This window comes from Eptatretus burgeri, chromosome 5 (assembly GCF_056783735.1).
Source record: "Eptatretus burgeri isolate ZD-2024b chromosome 5, Ebu_testis_v1, whole genome shotgun sequence".
NCBI lineage: Eukaryota > Metazoa > Chordata > Myxini > Myxiniformes > Myxinidae > Eptatretus > Eptatretus burgeri.
Window position 1 is genome coordinate 8,610,123 of NC_140965.1, and position 23,718 is coordinate 8,633,840.

At 42.9% G+C, this 23,718-nt stretch overlaps 1 protein-coding gene across 2 annotated transcripts in view; it reads right to left on the minus strand.

The window, feature by feature from the left end:
- LOC147025806 (CD9 antigen-like) overlaps nucleotides 1–23,718 on the minus strand; it is a 55,075-nt gene that overhangs the window by 27,093 nt on the left and 4,264 nt on the right. For both annotated transcript variants that reach the window (XM_085880643.1, XM_085880644.1), the window contains exon 2: nucleotides 22,328–22,430. In XM_085880643.1, coding sequence (XP_085736769.1) covers nucleotides 22,328–22,430 — 103 coding nt within the window. The remainder of the gene's footprint in view (nucleotides 1–22,327; nucleotides 22,431–23,718) is intronic.

A 23,718-nucleotide genomic window follows, 5' to 3' on the forward strand; every position in this document is an offset into this window, starting at 1 on the left:
GCAGTCAGTGAAAAGGTGTTGCAAGAGGGGAGGTGGTTCGCTGATGTTGGGAAGAACAATTTTTCCTTACATTCAGCAGGTGGAAAATTTAGCGTTCACTGCAAGGCAACCGGAATGCAGTTCGGCTTTCCACATGTACGTGCCACAGGAAGAGCACATAGTCTCCATCTTACCAATGCTGTGTATGGGGGGAAATGGTCTCTCATTGTCGTCTTGCAATTCACCGAGAGCGTGTGGCGAGATATTATTTTGATAGCTGCGCTTCCTATTTCGTACTGCTGTTGCACGTGTGTCTGCATTTTTACGTTTTGGCATATTGTGGCTTACGGAATGCTCACTACAGTCTGGAAGGACTGGAAGGAAATAAACAGGGCCTCGCTTTATGAATGCGGTTTGAAATGTCAGCACGCTATTGGCTGAGCGGTTGCGCGCACTCCATCTCGCCACGCAATTGACTGAGCGGTCGCGGGCACTTCATCTCACCACGCTATTCGTCCGGTGTTCGTATGGTGGGGGGTTATAGGCTGTTTAAGTTTGGGACCCATCACAGCAATTTTGGACCCTTTTGTCACGGAACTCCAAAAATGGATCTGTTCCAAAAGGGGACATTTGGAATCCAAAGCAATACTGGCCATGTGTGCCAAAGGTCAGACTTATCCCCCCCCCGCCACGTGTCTCGGAAACCGTGGCAGTTTGTTCATTTAACAGAATATATATATATATGTATATATATATATATGTATATATATATGTATATATATATATATGTATATATATATGTATATATATATATATATATATATATATATATATATATATATATATATATTGTTGTGGCCAGGGGTCTGGGAGAGAAGACCACTTGGGGGGGTGGGCGGGGGGGGGGAAGTTATCTCGGGTTCCCACCAGACTCCCTGGAATCTCAGGCCGTCACACACGGATAACTCCGTAACGTGGCTGGTCGCTAACCGACCGTGAACGCCAATAACTCAACCACGTGACTTAGGGTCCTCCGTCGAAATCGGTGACCTCATTATAATCACATGACCTAATTACCGGGGGACATGCCCTCTGTACGCCTTGTCTGAACTGGGTCACCTTACCGGGTCAGATGCAGCCGAGCGACACTGCCAAGGACGTACCAGCTAAAAGGAACGGATTGATGGGAATAAAGTCCTGGCTAGGCTAGGATACGGACCATGCTGGACCAATGAAAGAAAAGACAACAACGAGCAAGGGAACATTTCTGCACAATTATTTATTACAGGCAGGCGAGGAAAAATATGTGGCACAATTAATTGAGTTTATTGTTGTGTGCACGTAGAGAGAGAAAGAAAAGTGAGGTGCGACAATAAAACAAGCAACTTACAAAAGCAGACACAGAGCAGACTTATCCCGATATAATTCTTCTGCACTCTTAACTTAAGCGAGGTCAGGCGCCATGACACACACACACACACACACACACACACACACACACACACACACACACACACACACACACACACACACACACACACACACACACACACACACACACACACACACACACACACACACACCCCGATGAAGAGAGATAATGAGCAAAAAGAAGAGGAGATGAGGCTAACAGTCTCGTAATACCTTGCACGATTTACTGACCACGCCACCCAGTATGTTTTGGGGAGATGCTCCGCTGAACGATCCCTCCTTGATAGTTGGCGCGTCGTCTGCTGCTTGGCTATGGTGCAGCAAAGCGTCTGTGCTGATCCAGAGAAGGGGAGCCACCGTCAGGCATGAGGGAGGGACTTTGGTTGGAGCCAGTGGCGAGTGGGTCGACGGAGGTGGAGTCAGGCGGGTGGGTGGATAAGGTGGAGTCGAGGGCGAGTGGGTGGGGTGGCAGACAGCGGGCAGTTGGGTGGAGCTATCGCCAAGTGTGTGAAGAAGAAGACAGCGTGCAGCAGGCGCACTCAGAGACTGATTCAAAACCAGGCAAGGAAACAGAGGATGACCACCACGACAAATCTGGTGACTCTGGATGGCTTCGCGATCCATCCTTTATAGACCCTGCGGTGCAGGGCAGGGCACCGCCCCGAAGCGATGCATCATGACCCAAATCAGGTGCTCCCATTGGGCCCCGGCCACCACACACAACCTGACCGTCATGGCTGGAAGCGGCATTATTTTACATCTGGCGAGACATAGCGGAACTGTGGAATTGTCTCGCTCTGAACACCAGGATATGAATCACCTTGCACCGAACTCCTGGGCCTCGCCCCGGCGACTGGCTGAGGGCCGCGCCGGTCCCACATGCCCGCTCAGGCACCCCCGGCGCCCTGCAGTTGGAGCTAATCAATGTGCTTTCTTTGTCTGTACGCCATGCGGCCCAGGCGATCCGGAACGTACAGCATGCTTCCACTTGGTGGCAGCTGCGTCGGGGCGGAGGTGCGGGAAGATGGCTGCCATCCGCGGGAGATATTGGTGGCCGTGGTGGTGAACGAATAATCGATGGTAAGATGCCATCGTGAACCAACACGCAGACCCAAACAAAGATGTGCGCCATGCGCGTCCCATACAATGTGATGATAAAATGCCATTGTAATCAGCGGGTAGACCCGAATGAAGATGTGTGCGATTCACCTATCATTTTGCCATCACCGACAGGTCGGTGCTCTCTGTCTTCTTTCACCTCATTTCTGGTCTTACACCCTCTGCAGTCTCTGTGCTTTGTCCCCCTCTAGTATCTAAAGGACGCACATGGTCCACCAGCAACCGCCTCCAAGTGAAACTGCCTAAATGCTCAACTTCACTCATTTGTTCCTCTTTTTTTCCCCACCTGTGGAACATTCCACATTCTCTTCAATCTCATTCTTCCCTCCAGGTCTTCAAGACAGCTGTTCACCACCATCTCAAGTCATCCCCCATCCAAAACCATGTTCTTTTCCACCCTCGTTAATCCCACCCAAATCCGGCCTCCTTCCAATTTTCCAGTTTTCCCTCCTCATAGTTTCCTTCGATATCCATATTGTCCATCCCATGCATGCGTTTTTGTCTGTGACATCTGATCTGTCCACTGCGCTGGCTCTTCCACGAGCATCGACTGCGTATCCAAAAAAAATAAAAATGAATAAAAAAAAACCTCGGTCATCTTTTGTACACTGAGCAAACAATCCATTAATAAGTTAGCAACAAAACCAAAACACACTCACAATCTGTCAAAAATGACGGGACAGCTGCATTCATGCAATTTTTTTTTATTTTTGTATAAATGATCGAGTCTCGTGGAAAACCTGGAGCAGTATGGATGGGAACAAAATGGAGAGGGGGAAACACCAACAGCAAATTAGAAATGAGAGTGAGGGGAGGAGGAGAAGGACACATGGGAGGGAATGAGATTCACACAAGCTGAATGAAACACAGCAAGATAAAAAGAGGAAGGAGAAAGTCGAGATGAAACAGAAAAGGTACAAACCAACCGACAACGAACAAAGAAATACAGTCGAGGGAGAGGGGGAACCATTACAATAACCTGGAAAAAAGGCAGTGTTTGGAAATCAGGGAATTTTGGGTAAATGGGACATAATGACCTCAATGCACTTACAATTGAAGTAACGAGGACCCAATATTCCGAAACTCCTGGTAATGAGCCAACTCTAATGCATGTCTGGTGGAATTGGACAGGTGAAGTTAAAGTGGGAAAATTTAAAATGAGAAAAGGAATATAAGTTAGAATTAAAGAGATACGAGGGTTGTGGATTGTGGAGAAGAGGGAAAGAAGTTTGAGAGGAAATACATGCACAATTGAGGGGGCAGGTGTGTGTGTGGGGGGGGAGGAGAGGGAATGGGGGATAAGTCAGGAAATTCCATCAGATTTACATTGCTAATAAAAATATGGCCTCCAAAACAGATATAATTTCCTATCGCTTCTGTAGTTTAAGGTGTAGAAAGTTCATAGCTCACGTAGATATTTACGGGGTTGCCTTTGGTGTATTTTCAAGCTCCTTTTGCACTAGCTCATCATAATATCGAATATTTATAAGGAGAATGCATCTCTTTTCTGAGACTGGAATTAGAACAACTTGTTGGCATTGAAAAATCCACAGAACCATCACCCAAGGCAAACGGCAATAAACTTCGCCGAGGTCAGCTTTGTGTTAGTATTTTGATAGATTGTCCAGATACATGAGTCACCAAGTGGATAAGAGGATGAATTATGATGCACATAAAGCAAACATATTTGCTCCTCTAATGAAAAATCCTCGAGAAAGGTTAATTTGGCCGTAGATCAGCGGTGCATTAGGGAAAGACAATAATTCGAGTTGATTGAATAGCTTTCTGTGCACAAAACACTTTCTATTTCTGGCATTCTTCCCTGGTCCAGAAATTAAAGAGAATGCCAAGAAAGCCGCTGGCACCGATTGATGAGAAAAAGTTAGAAGCATCTCAACATGCTCACCAACATGGTAATCACAAAGTGTGATAAAATGGCCGAATGTACGAGATGGACAGAATGTTCTAATGATGACAGGTTTGACATCTGAAAATGTGAGGCAATGACTGCAAACTGCAGTTCAATTCGCTGGTTTTAAAAAAATGTACTGGAATGATGTGTAGAGATTAATACAGGGAGGGAAATATGGAACAAAACCTGTAATTTCACAGGTTACACAGTGGTCGCCAAAACGAATGCACTTGATAACGATGAGAGATCAAATAGCTCAAAGACGAGTCGCTGTCTGGCCACACCGAGCTCATTACGGTGCACAATGCTTTCATTCGGAGATCCCTGGAGTATTGCTCACCATGCTGGGCTGGTGCTCCTGCTTCTTATCTTACTCCTCTTGAGTTGAAAACAAGTCCTTCTGCACCATTGGAATCTCAAGACAGGTGGTGAATTCCCAAGGACTGTATCTCTTCCATCAGCGAGCCATATTTTATGCAAACTCACATCAAGCCTTATTCCCCTCCTGCCCCCTCCGACATCCACCCTCCCCAAGCCACCCCAAGTTGCATGCATTCCTCAATAAATCCTTGCTTGCTCACCCTCCCGAAGTCCAGGTATGGTTGCCCACTTGCATTAATTTGTACCCATATTCTCTGGATTGTGGAAGTCTGTCCATGTTCCTCATCTCATTCTCACTTCAGTCTTTCAAATCCACTACCACACTACCTCATGCACTCACCGATACACATACATGAACTCTTCTACACCCACTGATTATTTCCCATTCTGTCCTTCTTTGCACCAGTGTTAGTCCAAATTTTTTTGGAAGCATAGTCGAGGCTCATGGAAGAACTAGTACTTGTACATCAAATGGAGAATGCAACAGGACAAAAGGAACAGCAGAGAGAGGGGGGGGGCTGAAGACCAAGACAGAGGGGGGCAGACAAACAATGTGTGTGGAGGAATGGGGGGGGGTGGGGGAAGGAAAGGATGCATGGGGTGGATAATATGGATACAGAAGGAAACTCAGGATGGAAAACTAGAAATATGGAGGAAGGGGGGATTGGTTAAGGAGGGTAAAAGAGATAATGGTTTTCGATGGGGATAATCTGAGATGGTGGTGAACAGCTGTCTTGAAGAACCGGAGGGGAAAAAATGAGATTGAAGAGGATGTGGAAGTTCATTCTACAGGCAGGATAAAAAGAGGAACAAATGAGTGGAGGTGAACCATGATCCTGGATTGAAGTAGTTTCAACAGAAGGGGGTTGATGGTGGACCATGTGTTCCCTGCAGAAACCCGGGGGAGAAAAAAACACAGAAAGAGCAGAGAGTGCAAGACCAGAAAGTACTCCATCAAGTTGCGTGTGAAAACCTTGGCGGTGGATAGGAGTTAAGGTGTGTCAATGAAGGACATTGTATGACGGAGGAAGGATGCCCAGTCGGTGGCTGACTTTGGAGGCCAACTTTGAAATGTGGTTTGCCCAACAAAGATCATGGCTGATAGAGAGACCCAAGAGTTTGAATGACTGAACTTCGTCAAGAGGATTATATGAGAAAGTAGATCGTAGGTTTTGCCAGACGGTCCTTTCAGAGAGAGATAGTGAGAGTGTGAGATTTGTCAGGATTGAAAGATATTTCCAAGTGTTTGACCATCTTGTGATTTTTTTTCTTCAAGGTATCCAGAGAGGGAAGAGGCTGCAGTGTTCCTGTCTGAAGAATGAGGAATGTGACATCAGAGGGTGGAGTCATCAACAAATAGATAAAAGGGATTTTCCAAGTAGTCAGAGATAATGTATGAAGATCATCAAAAGGACTGGGCCCAGAACACTGTTTTGGGGGCACTCCAGCCTTGACAGGGAGAGGAGATGAAAGGATTCCGTTGAGTGGCACGCGTTAGCTCCAGGAATAGAGGAAGTCAGTAAGCCATGTGTGGAGTTGGCCTCGGATGCCATTGGTTGAGAATTTGGAGAGCAAGGCGCAATAGCAGACTGCATCAAAAGCAAGAGACATGGCCAGAGAGGCAGCCCTGATCTCATGTCTGATATTGAGGGCCTCCATCTACTGTTGGTTGAATAGAAGGAGTACGTCCAAGGTGGAGTGAGCTCCTTTTTAGCATTATTCCTCCTTTTCTCCTTGTGCATGTACTTCTTCCATACCCTCTGATAGTTTGTGAACCTGCAGCCCTTTGTTGTTTAGCTCCTCAAAGAGCCTCGACCCTTGTATAATTAAAAAAAAACCAGGTTCACCTTTTTAGAATGTTGCGTTCCATTTTTAGTATGTTTCCTCTTTGCCCTTTGTCTCCTTGCTCTTCCATAACCATAAACTTTAAATTGAAACTACAACGGCATTCCGTAGCGTGCATAGTCTCACCTTGCACATTCATTCTGACCAAACATACCATCATTAACTGAGCACATTACTACTTTGGCCCACTGCTATTATGGCCCATATACCAATATCATTCACACACCCTACCTATTGTGTCACATCGTTTCTTGGCATGGGTTATGAACGTCATAACTTTAATTCTTCACTCAAATCGGGTCATAGATCAGATATAAGAAGTTTCAAATTTTTCATATAAAGATTTCAATTCAATCAATTATGGCTGGAAAACCACTTCGGCGATGACATCATCATGATCACCCTATATCCCCACGGGGAGTTGATGGCATACGCCGAGTTTCCATTTTTTTCGTTGAGAGGTTTCGGAGAAAATGATGTCCAAATTCCTTTAATCAAATATGGTTGCCATATCATGTGACCCATGACTGCAGAGTTAGCAATGCAATATTCTCAATGGGGAGTCTCTCCTATGTTTTAACTTTTGCATTGATCGGACAAGCAGTTGCAGAAAAAAAAACATTTTTAAAGCAAAAATACGCACGCGCACGCGCACACACCAATAGTCTCGCATCCCCTTCGGGTGAGACGAAGAACACAAAAAAATCTTTCATCGAAGGGATGTGAGAAAAATTAATTAAAACGAGAAAGAAACAGATCGATTGTGAAGCACAAGATGAAGCTTAACCTTGGTTGATAATGTTGCTATCCTGTGTGTGGTAAGTACAGTACGTGTTGACATGGATGCACGAACTTTTGCAGAAGAGTCGGAAGTTAAACCATGTAAAACACAAACATGTGATTGGGAATTTAGACGAAAATATTTAAATGAATACACAAATAAACAAACGAGAGATGTCATAGAACACATTACCCTGTGCAGTGTTGAAGTATATACTGAATTATTTGTGAATGATTTTCAATTTTGTTTGACCTTATGCCTGTAGTTTGGGTCCTTTATGACGTCTTTAAAAGCAGTAAGTTTCATGCTTGGAATGATTTCCAATTTTGTTTGAATGCGAGGCAGGCAGACAGAGTAAAAAAAAATAAAAAAAAATTATCTCACTCCTACTCCTCTCTGCGCATGTGCGATCGGGATGAATTCATAGACTGAATTCATAGAATTCATAGATGAATTCATAGAATTCATAGATGAATTCATAGAATTCAAAGACAAAGTACCTCACATTTGACATTTATGGAGACAGACGGACAATCTGACATCTGTGGACAGACAGGCAGACAGAGAGACAAAGTGAACCAATCGCTTACTCCTGCTTTTTGCTTCGCGCAAGCGGGGTAACAACAACAATGATGTTGCCATCTGAGTACCGAGCTCATGATGCTGAACCCGGCTGCCAAGCATTATATTTATGTACAAGATTTGCGACTAACATGAGATCATCGCAGAAGGGAGGCATTGAACCATCATTGGTTCAATATTGCCTTTAGTTTGGAATTTCGTGCTTGAGGAATCCATTGCAATTGGCAGGCCTGGTCTATCTCTCCATCGAGTGCAGCCTGTGGCTGCTGGTTGCATCATTGGTTGGGACGCGACAATGCCGCTGATGAAGTGTCCCCCTTACCAGTACGCTGGTACTCATTTTGCCGACCTCGGAAGGATGACAGGCTGAGTCAACCCCCTGGTGTATTAATTCAGCGGCCCAACGGGGCTTGAACTCAGGACCCCAGGATCCCAAGTCGCCACCCTAACCACTAAGCCAACACCAGGCAGGCCTGGTGGCTCAATGCCAGAAAGAGTAAGATTGGTGAGTGATTTAATTATACCACACATTATCCCTGGCCGATTAGTTTATGATATATTCTTTATAAGAGGAAAATGGAGTGTTTGATGAAAGGAAACGGAGGAGGGGGGGGGGGGCGGTGGAGACACCCTCCACCACTTTCTTCATTCATCCTAGTGTAAATTAGTTTAAGGAAATAGACAGTGAAGATCACCAAAAGTCAGCATCGTGGTTCTCGAGACGACTTTGCATCGGTGCGAAATTAAAGATCAAAGGAAGCACAGCAGGAATTTAAATTTGCAAAAAAGCAAGATCGTCAGTTTGAATTACAAAGATAATTGTCATAAAAATAACGGACCGCTTTTCCTCATAAATTAAAAACCGGGTTTTGTATTCTCTTGCACAAACTGCTCATGCCAAAATCCAGAGCAACAAAAAACCTCAATTAAATCTCGGCGACTTTATTATAATGACTGTAAAATCAAATGGAGAAATCACGGTCAGATTCTGATTAATTCGGAGAAATGAAAAAAAAAACTCTTTAGCTAGCAATGTTTGAGATGCCAGGAAGTGGTGGCATCAACCCCAGTTCACTGGGTTGTGACGTCGGTGTCAAACAGCGGAGTGACATTTGGGATTCCATGGAATGGAAATCATGCACTCTCATGGCTGCAGGCTGAAATCGATTTCAAACACGGTGTTTGGATAAATAAATAAAAAACAATATTGTATACATGCCAAAGTTTCCTCCAGAATCTTGTGTGACAGCAAATCCAAATTGAGAAAACTTGGAAGAAATTCTTTAACTTAGTTCGGAGAACACCGACTTGGTGAACACCGCCTGCAGACAAGCTACCATCTGGACACATCCAGAGACAAACGAGAGAGAGAGAGAGAGAGAGAGAGAGAGAGAGAGAGAGAGAGAGAGAGAGAGAGAGAGAGAGAGAGAGAGAGAGAGAGAGAGAGAGAGAGAGAGAGAGAGAGAGAGAGAGAGAGAGAGAGAGAGAGAGAGAGAGAGAGAGAGAGAGAGAGAGAGAGAGAGAGAGAGAGAGAGAGAGAGAGAGAGAGAGAGAGAGAGAGAGAGAGAGAGAGAGAGAGAGAGAGAGAGAGAGAGAGAGAGAGAGAGAGAGAAACGAGAGACAGAGAGAGAGAGAGAGAGAGAGAGAGAGAGAGAGAGAGAGAGAGAGAGAGAGAGAGAGAGAGAGAGAGAGAGAGAGAGAGAGAGAGAGAGAGAGAGAGAGAGAGAGAGAGAGAGAGAGAGAGAGAGAGAGAGAGAGAGAGACAAACGAGAGAGAGAGAGACAAACGAGAGAGAGAGAGACAAACGAGAGAGAGAGAGACAAACGAGAGAGAGAGAGAGACAAACGAGAGAGAGAGAGACAAACGAGAGAGAGAGAGAGAGACAAACGAGAGAGAGAGACAAACGAGAGAGAGAGAGACAAACGAGAGAGAGAGACAAACGAGAGAGAGAGAGACAAACGAGAGAGAGAGAGACAAACGAGAGAGAGAGAGACAAACGAGAGAGAGAGAGACAAACGAGAGAGAGAGAGACAAACGAGAGAGAGAGAGACAAACGAGAGAGAGAGAGACAAACGAGAGAGAGAGAGACAAACGAGAGAGAGAGAGACAAACGAGAGAGAGACAAACGAGAGAGAGACAAACGAGAGAGAGACAAACGAGAGAGAGACAGAGACAGAGACAGAGACAGAGAGAGAGAGAGAGAGAGAGAGAGAGAGAGAGAGAGAGAGAGAGAGAGAGAGAGAGAGAGAGAGAGAGAGAGAGAGAGACAGAGAGAGAGAGAGAGAGAGAGAGAGAGAGAGAGAGAGATATATGGGGGTAGGGGAGTTAGCAGAGAGAATATGTTATGCTTTATGAAAACACACGCGCACGCACGCACACACACACACTTATTAGTACTGTTGGGCCCATTGGTCCGATGCACCAAATTTTCATTGGTCTTCAAGGCCTTGTTGCATACCTGCCTGCTGTACTGCTTGAGCATTAGCTTGCCTTTCGCTAAGCCCGGATGTGCTTGAGGCCAGCACGGGGATTATATGTTCGTTAACATTGCCATTTGATATTCTTATTATTGTTGTAAATATTATTAGTGTTTATTAAAATATGCAATGTTGCAATGTTATCATTATTTTTGTTATATATTTTGAAATTAGAATTCCATGCCACGGTAGGAGGACATATTAACCTGCTTTATATACCTTAACAAGACGTGCATTTAAAACATGGCAATTCAAACGGATTTTTGGAGTCAAGATAGTCAAGTCAAACGGATAGTCAAGTCTTTAATGGGTCTACAGGATCTACAATTATAAGGGTCTTTGGGTCTTTTGGGTCTTCGGGAACTTTTGGGTCTTCTTGACTTTTGGGTTCAATATCTTTTGGGCCCTCAAGGACTTTTTTGGACTTTTGGGTCCTCGTGGACTCTTTGGGGCTTTTGGGGCCTTCAGAGTCTTTAGGGATCTTCAGGTTCTTCTCAGTTTGAAGGGGTTTCAGTGGTCTAAAGGGTCAAATGGTGACCCTTTAGTGATCTAAAGTGAATGAGTGGTGACCATTTGACATATTTGACATATGCGAGTGATGTAACCGCACAGTTGTTAAGTTGATTATGGCTGAATCGATGAAGGCACCAGCAGGAGTGAAATATGCATTCATCATACACCGGTCAAGCTCTCGTTACACTGAGACCAATACCAACAAACTGGAAGGGCACTCGGGAGAGCGCATACCACCGCCATGTAATGCCTAATCCATGAGAACATATTGGACCCATTACATTTTTGAAATATCATGCCATACAGTACTATATCGCTTTTGGTCCTATCTCTCAATGGTGAAGAATCACTTAAAAAAATTAAATAACTCTCATATCCAGATCCGGATTCAGATCTTCACCAAAATCGAATTAATTCGTCCTTGCGACACACGCAACCCGTCCACTAAGTTTTGGCCGAATCCGTCCACAATTTTTTGAGATATTGTGCTATATATCGGTTTCACCCCATCTCTCAGTGGTGAAGAATCACTTTAAAAATGATCAGATCCGGACTTTCACCGGAATCGAATCAATTTTCATGGTCACACCCCCAACATGTTCCTCAAGTTTCATCCGAATCCGTCCAAAACTTTTTGAGATATCGTACTATATATTAGTTTAGCCATATCTCTCAATGATGAAGAATCACTTTAAAAATTCGTGGAGTCAGATCCGGATCTTCACCAAAATCTAATTAGTTCGTCGTTATCACACAGAACCTGTGCACAAAATTTTCATCCAGATCCGTCCACAACTTTTTGAGATATCCTGTACACAGACAGACAAACAGACAGACAAACAGAGAGAAAGGGGTGAAAACATAAACTCCTTCACCTTCAGTGGCGGAGGTAATAACCTGTACCGTACGCTTTACAGTGTTGGTGCTGCTAAACCAGTTTATTGGCAAAGGTCAAATTGGATTTGCAAATTTGCAAAGGTCAAATCAAAGTCAAAGGACTCAGCCAGGGTTTGAACCATCGACCTCCCAGACTCAGAGCGGACACTCGAACGGCCATATTTAACACCACTGAATCTACACTCAAATTTTCCAAGTACTTCCTCTAAATCCAAACAGTGGAAGCTTGAATTCCATAAGTTAGGTGTATAACACACACAGGTCAAGGAAATCAACAAACAGATAGTTCTTTATGAGGTGCAGGTCTCCACGCGCCCACAAGACTGACGGCTTGCAGCGGTAGCTTAATCTCTCACACCACAAAGAGTAAGATAGGGGTACAGGTCACAAGACTAAAGAATATGGTCGACATGCAATGACTGGATGGGGTGGCGATGTCTGGCTGTTATAGTCCAAGAGAAAAAGAAAGAGAAAGAGAAGATGGGCTTCGGTGTGTTCGGGCTTGGGTGGGATGGGTGGGATGAGATGATCTATAAAAGCATTTTTTGGTGTTCTTGATTTCTCGATCTCTTGGTCTCTGACAGTGTTCTTAAGTTTAGCCTTTGCCTTCACTGATGTTCTGCTCTCACAAACTGCCTGCCTGCTCTTCAACCTGGGACTTCCCACTGCCTGCTCCAATCACTCGTCCGGTTCTGTGTGACTGTTTGTTATGCCCATAATGGAGTTCGTTTCTTTAATTGTTTTTATTTATAAGAATCATGTTTATGAATTGGCATTCTTCGTCAGGGACCTGTGTGTCCGTTTCATGCTTTATTAAAACCACTATCTCTTCTGGGTGCCAACAATTCAGATAATTGAGAACCCCTGGAGGATTAAATGAGCGTCAATGATTTAGACCACATTCGGAATATGGGAACACACTCAAACTGCTCGCCATGATCCCTGTTTAATTTGGTCATCCGCGGAGGGATCTCCTGGTTGAGCGGTTGACATGGGGGCTGTAAATGGGACAGTATTGCCAATTGCATCAGCATCCATCACAGTTCTTAACTCCATGGAAAGCAAACATTAGTTTGCATTCAAAGCAAGACGTGGTTGTTAAATATTTGTGTTAAAACACGGTGTGCAACTATTTAAAACATTTGAGCAGACCAGACCACACCAGGCTTGGATGCAGCCCAGTATAAGAGTTGTAGTCCTGCAGCATAGTCTGATATTTCAGATCAATTGTTCAAATTTTCATAAAATCACCAAAATTGGTACACATGTAGAATATTGTATTCCGAACAATTCTAGACATGGAGCCACCCGAGATTGTGCCTTGGTCAGCTTCGGCGACCATTTTCCAAAATGGCCGCCATTCTACGTTAGCGAAATTTGCTATATGCTCTTATTTTCTGATTGTATTGGTGGTAGCTATGAGGAAAGTGTAAAATTCAGTAAATTGACCATGAAAAGGCGTATTCAAATATTATGAGCTAGTATTTTCGGTAAAAAAGCCATTATTAACCTCCGCCATCTTCGAATATGGATGGAGGTTACTGTTTTCACCCCTTTCTGTTTGTTTGTTTGTGAACAGTATTACGGAAAAACTCCTCGACGGAAACGTTTCGTTTCGACGAAACTTGGTGGAGGGGTTAGGTATGGTCCAAGGATTATGCCATTAAATTTTTTTTTACCCCCCCCCCCCCCCAAAAAAAAGAGAATTTTTTTTTTTTGCATTTCTACATGTTTTAAGTTGGAGCCTGGTGTTGGCGCAGTGGTTAGGGCAGCGGCTTGGGATCCAAAAGGTCCTGAGTTCAAGCCCCGTTGGGCCACTAAATTAATACACCAGGGGATTGACTCAGCCTGTCATCCTTCCGAGGTCGGTGAAATGAGTACCAGTATACTGGGCCGGTGTATACCCCGGTTAAAATAGGTGTACCTTATCCCTGTGTCGTAAGAGGCGACCAAGGTTGCGTCAGGAAGGGCATCCGGCGTAAAACATGTGCCAAATCACTATGCGGATCACACGGATGATCCGCTGTGGCGACCCCTAACGGGAGCAGCCGAAAGAAGAAGAAGAAATGTTTTAAGTGATTTCCAACCCCCCCCCCCCAAAATGTTACCCCCCCCTCCAAAAATGTTACCCCCCCCAAAAAAAATTTAGAGAAAATTTTTTTTTTTCATTTCTACACGTTTTAAGTGATTTCCATCCCCCCAAAAAAAATTGTTACTCCCCCAAAAATAGAGAGAATTTTTTTTTGCATTTCTACATGTTTTAAGTGATTTCCAACCCCCGAAAAATTGTTACCCCCCACCCCCAAAAAAATTATTTGAGAAAATTTTTTTTTTTGCATTTTTACATGTTTTAAGTAATTTCCAACCCCCCAAAATGGTTACCCCCCCCAAAAAAAAAATTGTTCGAGAAAAAAAAATTTTTGCAACTTTTTTTTAAACAAAATTTCGATTTTTTTTGTGCATTTTTGCATGTTTTGAGTGATTTCCAACCTCCCCCCCCCCCAAAAAAAAATGTTGGAGAAAAGAACTATAACTCTGTCAGCACTGTCGACATCATATTTAATGAATAAGATATAAGGTTCACTTGAGTGACCCAGCAGTATTGGCGGCGGAGGTTTTGCACTCTCCCGAGTGCTCCCCCTCTAGTTTGATTTGTAAATTGCTGCTCTCCTGAAACTTTTCACTGAAAAGTACCTATTATTGCCTGGAGAACAAGAGTCAAATGATATTCATCATATTCAATGGGTTTGGAATCAACAAAAATTGCATTATAGATTACATACTTTACTCTATTTTGAAAAGGGAACTGATAATCGTGATAATGACAAGCTCAGAAAATGTAGTCAAATTATTGCACACTTCACTTTGAGGTGGCTACGGTTTACTGTCTACTACCATTCTACCAGGACACATGGTACACGCATACATCAGTCTAGTACAATATGAGTTTCTGAGCTCAAGTGTACTGGCTCTGGATCAAGAAGTCAACACTTTTACAAGCAATGCGACTTTTCATTTGCACATTCTAAGCTCGGCCGATATCTCAGTCTGTGTCTACTGCGTCTGTCTACTGGCATTCTCCTTCACAAGCACGCAGTCCAGTGCATTGCAGATTAGCCTTCTTGCATTTGCAGCGGTTTCTACAGCCTTTTTTGCAACCGCACGACACCAGCTCGAAGTAGCTTTTTGAAGCCTCCGGGAGTGTGGTCCAGAGCGGTTCATAGGACCCATCCTCTGTTTGCCGCCAGCCCCAGCTTGTTGGTGATGGAAGCACGGGTTGAGGGACCAGGACCTGCCCCCAGACATAGCCACCCTGGAAGACTGATCTCTTCACATGCTGTTCCAAAGCATCGTAGGATGGTGGGATGCGCTGGACGGAGTTACTCTTGGCGAAGAGTTTCTTTCTGGCCTCGTTGACATCCGTATATGGACTGGTGCGGTCATAGAGGAGCACCACAAACCTTTCAATGCAGTGCATTGTGTCATCCTGGATGTTGACTGGCGTGGTGGTCAGGGTCACAAGAGAATCTGTCAGTTCTGGAAATGAGTTCCATATGGCCCAGGCAGATTTCTTCCCATGCCCCACGGATGCTGATACCGTGTCACATCCGGTCATGGCATGGAAGACAGGGAGGGCACGTGCCTTCTGTGGACCGAGGGAGGCAGCTATTTCATGGGCAGGGATGTAGCAGTAGCTCTTGCCCGTCCCAAAGGCAATCCAGAGTTCATCCACGCATGGTAGTGCCTGGGCTACCATCACCGCCAAGACGATGATGTCGGTCTCTACGGTTCGAACTTGAATCCGACGGTGGTCATGTTCTGCAGCATGGGCCACATGTAGCATGATGCGAGTGTCCGCCTCTTCTTGACAGCATGGAGCCAGAGAGCTTTCATCTTCCTGCCTTGGAATGACAATGACAATAACAATGACAGATATCCCATGTTGTTAAAGTAGAATGGCGGCCATTTTGACCAAGGCAAAATCTCGAGTGGCTCCATATCCAGAATTGTTCAGAATACATTAGTCAACATATGTACCAATTTTGGTGCTTTTATGAAAAGTTGAACAATTGGTTTGCTATGCTGCAGTACTATTGGCAGAACAGGAAAGCGATAAGTTTTAGAGCTAAAAGAAAGCAGATGCATTGAAGGAATAAAAGAGCAGGATGTGACTTGACTTGACCGGCCTATTTAGTCCACTGCAAGAAGAAGGCCTCACTGAACTCGATCCATTCTGGTCTCATCGATGCAATTTTAGATCTTGTACTCGAGTAAAATTTTTGTGTCAATATCTCCATCCGATTCTTCCAGGGCCTTCTCCAGATCGCCAGCTTATAATTCTTGTCATCCACCAATTGTCTGTTCTTCTTGGTACATGTTTATTTTTTACAAGTGTATTCCTGAAATATTGTTACACGTGTGGGGTACAGGGTAGTTATTGACGTGGAAAGGGCTTAGCAAGGACCGTGTGCTCGCATAGTTCATTTTTACCTGCAACAAGCACTTCATGCTTACGCTAAGTTGTCCCGTTTTTGTATGCCGTTTCAAGGCGGTGTTGTGTATGGAAGTAATAGTTAAAATAAACATGTTGCGTGATGCATCATCCTTCCTGTCAGCCGAAAAGGGCCAGGCAAGGTAAGGTGAATAGACCACCCGAGGGTCAGCCAGCATGCGGCACAAGGTTCGCTCCCTTCTCCCCGTGACCTCTGGCGTCAGCTCAGCCCAGAATACATAACGTCACCGCTGGTACCATCGGTCTAATCACATGGTGTGAGGCCTGGCAGGATTCTCCTACTGTTGCAACACCGTAGTGTATTATTGATCGGAGTCGCCGTCAAGAAGCACCGCAATTGGCCAGAGCCGTGGGTCGTGTCCTTATTTGGTCACCAACGTGAAGGCTCCGTCCGAATGGCTGTGCTGCGTCACATGAGGGGTAAGAGGAGTTGGGATGGAGTAATGGAGGAGGGGGGGGGCTATTCAAGAACCTGAGATCGATCATTCTGTCTCTCTCACTTTTGCCGGGAATATCTGTGAAGCAGGATGCTCATCTTCTGTCAGGGACGCATCACTGTGCCATGATCTCTGCCCGGTATGGGTCTGCTCTACTCTCCTAGCTGTTTCCTCAGACATTTGAGCCTTTTAACAATCCTGCCAGAATTGTGTGTGAGTAGGTGTGCCAGTATATGTCTGGGCCTGTCAGGGGGGGCGTGGGGGGGGAGTTTTTAATGTAATTTAGGGATCTATTTGTTAATTATCGTCATTCATCGTGTATCTCTCATCTGCTGTATCTGTCTGTAAGTGTATCTCACGTCGAGTCTTGCATTCAGTAAACCTTTATTTCTTAAGATTGTGTGTGCCTGCTCCAAAATCTGTCTTCTGCGCATCACTCGTTTGGGTGACATGGGCAAATCCCTGGGGATTGACATTCGGTTAACATCCTGATAGCAGGCCCGGTGTTCGCCCGAACTCGGAATAGGATTGGTCACCTCCGCTCGGGGAAACAATCGCCTCTAAATTGTCATTGAGTTAGCCATCCACGAAGCGACTACTTCCATGTTTTGCAGCTCCTCACCTGACTTGAACAGATGCAACGGGGGCTGTAAATGCAACAATATATATTATCACAAAGGTCTGATGAGAATCTGCCAGAACTGTGATCAGATCTCATGGAAATTTTGTAAGGTGATAGTAAATTGCACTACAAGAATAGTTATAAAGTTATCCATACCACAATGATATTCACAGATGTATGAAAAAAATAGGCATTTCCCACCTGATTACCATACTCAGAATATATTACTGCTGACTTCAATCATATTTTGCTCTGTTTACCTTTTTCTCATTGCAGATTTACAATTTTGTTGATCCAACTTCTCAACACCAATCCAGTCCTGACAGGATGGTCCAGAAGTAGTACACTTACCTTTGAGCTGTCTAGTCTGGGTTTCATTTCTGACACTAAGATAAACTGTTGGATTGGCGCTTCACAGGAAGGGTGTTGAATCACAAAGCGTGTCATCGCTAAAATGGGCATTACGCTGGGTGTCCTGCCTACTACCTTTAGTTCGTGGACATTAAAAATCACACAGTATCTGTAGATGAAGAATAGGCAAGGCAGCCAAATTCCTTCCTAAACTGTGGGTAGCAAGTGGTCCGGTCTTGAGACTTAGATTTTTTGAGACTGCGACTGCTTTCTATCTCAGAGCGTGCTTTCTGTATGGGCAGCACCTTCATTGCATAAAGAAATGCAAGTACCCAGGTATGTGCATGTCATGTGTGAAGGACTGTCTTTGGCTACAAAGAGTGATCATTATGTAATGGTTCAGCAAAGGCCCTTCAGACGTGAAGATGGAATTGCCTGCATGATGAGAAAATGCAAATGTTATTGAACATTTGTATTTATTTACGCCAGGCATAGATGTGGATTGATGCCCTGATCCAAAACTGAAAAAAAAGGTGAAAGCCATTTTTCTAGACATCTCTCAAGCCTTCGACACAGTCTGACATCTAACATTAGACCACAAAAATTATCAAAGATTTTCGATAAAAACAAGAAAAATAAATAATGAAACTCAAATCAAAGCAGCTATCTTTTAATGGCACTCCAAATCAGAGCAGCAATCCAAGCAACACTCCTAAATCAGAACAGCAATCCAAGCAACACTCCTAAATCAGAGCAGCAATCCAAGCAACACTCCTAAATCAGAGCAGCAATCCAAGCAACACTCCTAAATCAGAACAGCAATCCAAGCAACACTCCTAAATCAGAACAGCAATCCAAACAACACTCCTAAATCAGAGCAGCAATCCAAGCAACACTCCTAAATCAGAACAGCAATCCAAACAACACTCCTAAATCAGAGCAGCAATCCAAACAACACTCCTAAATCAGAGCAGCAATCCAAACAACACTCCTAAATCAGAGCAGCAATCCAAACAACAATCCTAAATCAGAGCAGCAATCCAAACAACACTCCTAAATCAGAGCAGCAATCCAAATGGCATTCCCAAATCTGAGCAACAATCTAAATGACACTCCCAAATCAGAGCAACAATCAAAATGACACTCCAAAATCAGAGCAACAATCAAAATGACATTCCCAAATCAGAGCAACAATCAAAATGACACTCCCAAATCAGAGCAACAACAAAAACAACATTCTCAAATCAGAGCAGCAATCGAAATGACATTCCCAAATCAGAGCAACAAACAAAATGGCACTCCCAAATCAGAGCAAAAATAAAAACAACATTCCCAAATCAGAGCAACAATCCAAACAACACTCCTAAATCAGAGCAACAATCTAAATGACACTCCCAAATCAGAGCAACAATAATAACGACACTCACAAATCAGAGCAACAATCAAAATTACACTCCCAAATCAGAGCATCAAAATTACACTCCCAAATCAGAGCAACAATCAAAACTACACTCCCAAATCAGAGCAACAATAAAAACGACACTCACAAATCAGAGCAACAATCAAAATTACACTCCCAAATCAGAGCATCAAAATTACACTCCCAAATCAGAGCAACAATCAAAACTACACTCCCAAATCAGAGCAACAATCAAAATGACATTCCCAAATCAGAGCAACAATCAAAATTACACTCCCAAATCAGAGCAACAATCAAAACTACACTCCCAAATCAGAGCAACAATCAAAACTACACTCCCAAATCAGAGCAACAATCAAAATGACATTCCCAAATCAGAGCAACAATCAAAACTACACTCCCAAATCAGAGCAACAATCAAAATTACACTTCCAAATCAGGGCAACAAACCAAATGACACTCCCAAATCAAAGCAGCCATCTTTTAATAGCACTCCCAAATCAGAGCAACAATCCAAATGACTTTCCAAAATTAGAGTAACCATCTAAAGGACACTGCCAAATCAGACCAATCATTTAAACACACCCCAAAATCAGAGAAACAATCAAATGTTCAGTATATATATATATATATATATATATATATATATATATATATATATATATATATATATATATATATATATATATATATATATATATATATATATATACATATATATATATATATATATATATATACATATATATACATATATATACATATATATATATATATATATATATATATATATATATATATACATATATATACATATATATACATATATATATATATATATATATATATATATATATATATATATATATATATACATATATACATATATATATATATATATATATATATATATATATATATATATATATATATATATACATATATATACATATATATATATATATATATATATACATACATATATATATATATATACATACATATATATATATATATATACATACATATATATATATATATACATACATATATATATATATATATATATATATATATGTATGTATATATATATATATATATGTATGTATATATATATATATATATGTATATATACATACATACATACATATATATATATATATACATACATACATATACATATATATATATACATATACATATATATATATATATATATATATATATATATATATATATATATATATATATATATATATAATTGCCTCCATCAGCAGACTGTCCCTTTTGGAAGCAAAATCGTTGCAAAAACTTCTTTCTGGGAAACACTGCAGGGAAGCTTGCATGCTGATGAAAACGAAGAACCAACAGCCTTTAATGGTGGATACTAACAAGTGCAACAACAACATTGGTCGTTCAATGAAATGTTAAAGGGATATCAGATGGAGTGCGTTTTTTAAAATCAAGATAATCGAAAACACATTGCCCCAATGCATTAAAATCCTAGTTGTTCCGCTAAATGGCCAATCAAACCTGAAGAATACCAAGCACGGAGATGAAGCCAATGAAAAGAGAATTTCAGGTTTTTGTTTTTACAGACAATAACAAATGACTGATTAACCTTTCACCTTCAAATGGATAAACTGATCCTCTTTAATTTAGTCTTTGCATTTGTGCCAGCTTTCATGAACAATTTGAGATGGGCAAATGCAGCAAAAAGTCCTTTCACACATCCATAATATGTATAATAATAAATGTCAGTGTGTGCACGTCTCGTCCATAACGCCAAAACCATCTTAGTCAGCCCGCTGTCCCCCTCGCCAGTGTCTTACACAGCCGTTTTGTTTCGGCCTGCTCAAATATGCCTTGACCCTGGAACAGGCCGCAATGGTTTCTGGATGATAAAACAAACAAAATGTATTTTTTTCACTCAACTCACTCATATCATCGAATGCCTGGTCCTCATACCTACGAATCACTGCATACATCACTCTTGTAGGTGCTGTTATTTTCAAATCTGGAGCTTGGAGCTATGTTATGCATTTCATGGTGTGATTTTCCATGATGGACTCTCACAGACTAAATGAAGTATATAATGAAATCTGCCTTCGGATTTGAGGATCGGAGCTTGTGGACTAAATCTGGAGTGAAATCTGAAAAAAAATTCAGAAATTAACAATTGTCACAACTAAATGAATCTAATTTAAGCAAGGCAGTGCTCCCTCCTTCTCCATATTTATAAACAGAATATGTGAAATTGCCAAAGCATTAAACTTACCATTTTCGACTGTTCAGACAATTATATTGAGTGAAGAACAAAATTAAGGAATGCGCCAAAAGTGTTTCTTCTTCATGAGTAAAATTAAAAATAATTAAGTAGCAGGACAAGTTTAGCGTGACGAGAGCATGGGCGTACCGACTGCGGCTAGGTTCTCCACATCTGGGTTCTCTGTGGGGATATCCCCGGAGTTACGAAGGCAAAAACAAATGAAAAGAACGATTAACATAATGGGAGGATTATAATGAGTAAAGCAACAGGACAAGTGACCGACGCATTCAAGAGAGAATTGGGAAATGTTATCAGTGACTACAAAGCAATGCTTACTGAAAAAAAAAAACACAAGAAGAAAGCAGGGAAGAAGACTCTCCTGAACTTCTTCCAGAAGGTTGAGCTGAAGAATCACGGCAGGATGGCCGAGAGGTATGCACACTTGCTCGCAGCTGTATAGCTTGGGTTCAAATCTCAACCCAGCTATAAACTGTCATCTCGGTGTTTTACAGGCAGGGAAATTAATCAATGTGCGTGCCATCTCTCAGATGGACATTAAACAAGGCATCACATCTGTGGAATTAGTTGGTGAACATTAAAGATCCCTTTGTGGTGTCCTTCACGTGGAGTAGGGGATATCTGGCTGTGTCTGTGTCTCTCTGTCTCTCTGTCTGTGTGTCTCTCTATCTCTCTATGTGTCTGTATGTCTGTGTCTCTCTCTCTCTGTGTGTCTCTCTCTCTCTCACATTGTACACAGAATCCGAATGCCATGTAATGTGTGCTGAGGACCCGACTTACCCACGTAAAAGGTCGTTGGAGCATCTTTCATGTCGAACACCTCCCTTGTCTGGGAGTCAAAGCGCAGCCACAGCGCAATTCCCAGAACTGCACCACCTGCGAGCTGGGTGAGGGACATGTCCACACATTAGAATCGTTTGGACGAATGGTAGATAGAAAAATTTGAACAGGATTATTGGAGACATTTGATCACGGGCAGCAAGAGACGCTCATTTTGCGATGTATTGCAAGGTAGGGGTGCTCAGGGGTGCATCACCCGACCACCGTTGGTTACCATTATCTGAGAAGTTCCATTGAAACTATGGATGACCCACACCGCTTTCACAAGATCGGAATGATGGGATGTTAAATGGACGTCGGTAACAATTTTTAGGAGTGAATGTAACAATTAGCAGGGTCATCGTTAATGGAAGAAACTTCAAAACTGTGGAGGCAACATCGAAAGAAGCAATGATTGCTGCTTAATACCAGAGGGTGATTAATTAATTACATCATTGAAAATGATGTTAGCATGACACGGTAATAGTTGTTCTTCGTCTTTCGGCTGCTCCCGTTAGGGGTCGCCACAGCGGATCATCCGTTATGATCCGCATACCGATTTGGCACAGGTTTTACGCCGGATGCCCTTCCTGACGCAACCCTGGTCGCCTCTTACGACACAGGGATAAGGATTGGGTTTCGCCATGATTCCGGGATGCCCTACACCCTCTCCTAGCGTGGTCCAGCGCATAGCTCCCGTCCTCAAGTGATCCTCCAATCCAAGCCTCCGAGTAGCCGGATTACAGGCACACACCACGACGCCCGGTATGACACGGTAATAGGGGCCACGGTAATTTAAATAATAATAATAATAATGATACCATTCCTTTCACGCAGTAAAGGCACATCGGGCTTTCAAGGCAGTTTCATTGGCAAGGAGTACAGTCCTGGATGGGTCACCACTCCGACGCAGGTTACCCTGGATGGTTATTTCCCCAGGACAATAGTACTCATTTCACCGACCTCGGAAGGACAACAGGCTGAGTCAACCCCACCTGGTTTTAATTTAACAGTAAACGGGGCTCAAACTCAGGAACTGAATGTCCCAAGCCAGCCACCTTAACCACAGAGCCAACAGCAGGCGAGTGGTCACGGTAATAGGGACACAGTAAATAGGGGCATGCTAAACCAGGTACGGTAAGAGGGCAGATTAAAAAGGGGCACAGAAAAGGAGACATGGGAAAAGGGGCGAACGGGAAAAGGGGCGAACGGGAAAAGGGGCGAACGGGAAAAGGGGCACGCCCATTATAATTCACAGAATATTCTTTTTATTGCTTCACAAAATGGAGTTTTCAATGAGGAATCAAACGAAACGAAAATAAAGGAGCAGGAATTCCGGAACACAAGAACTT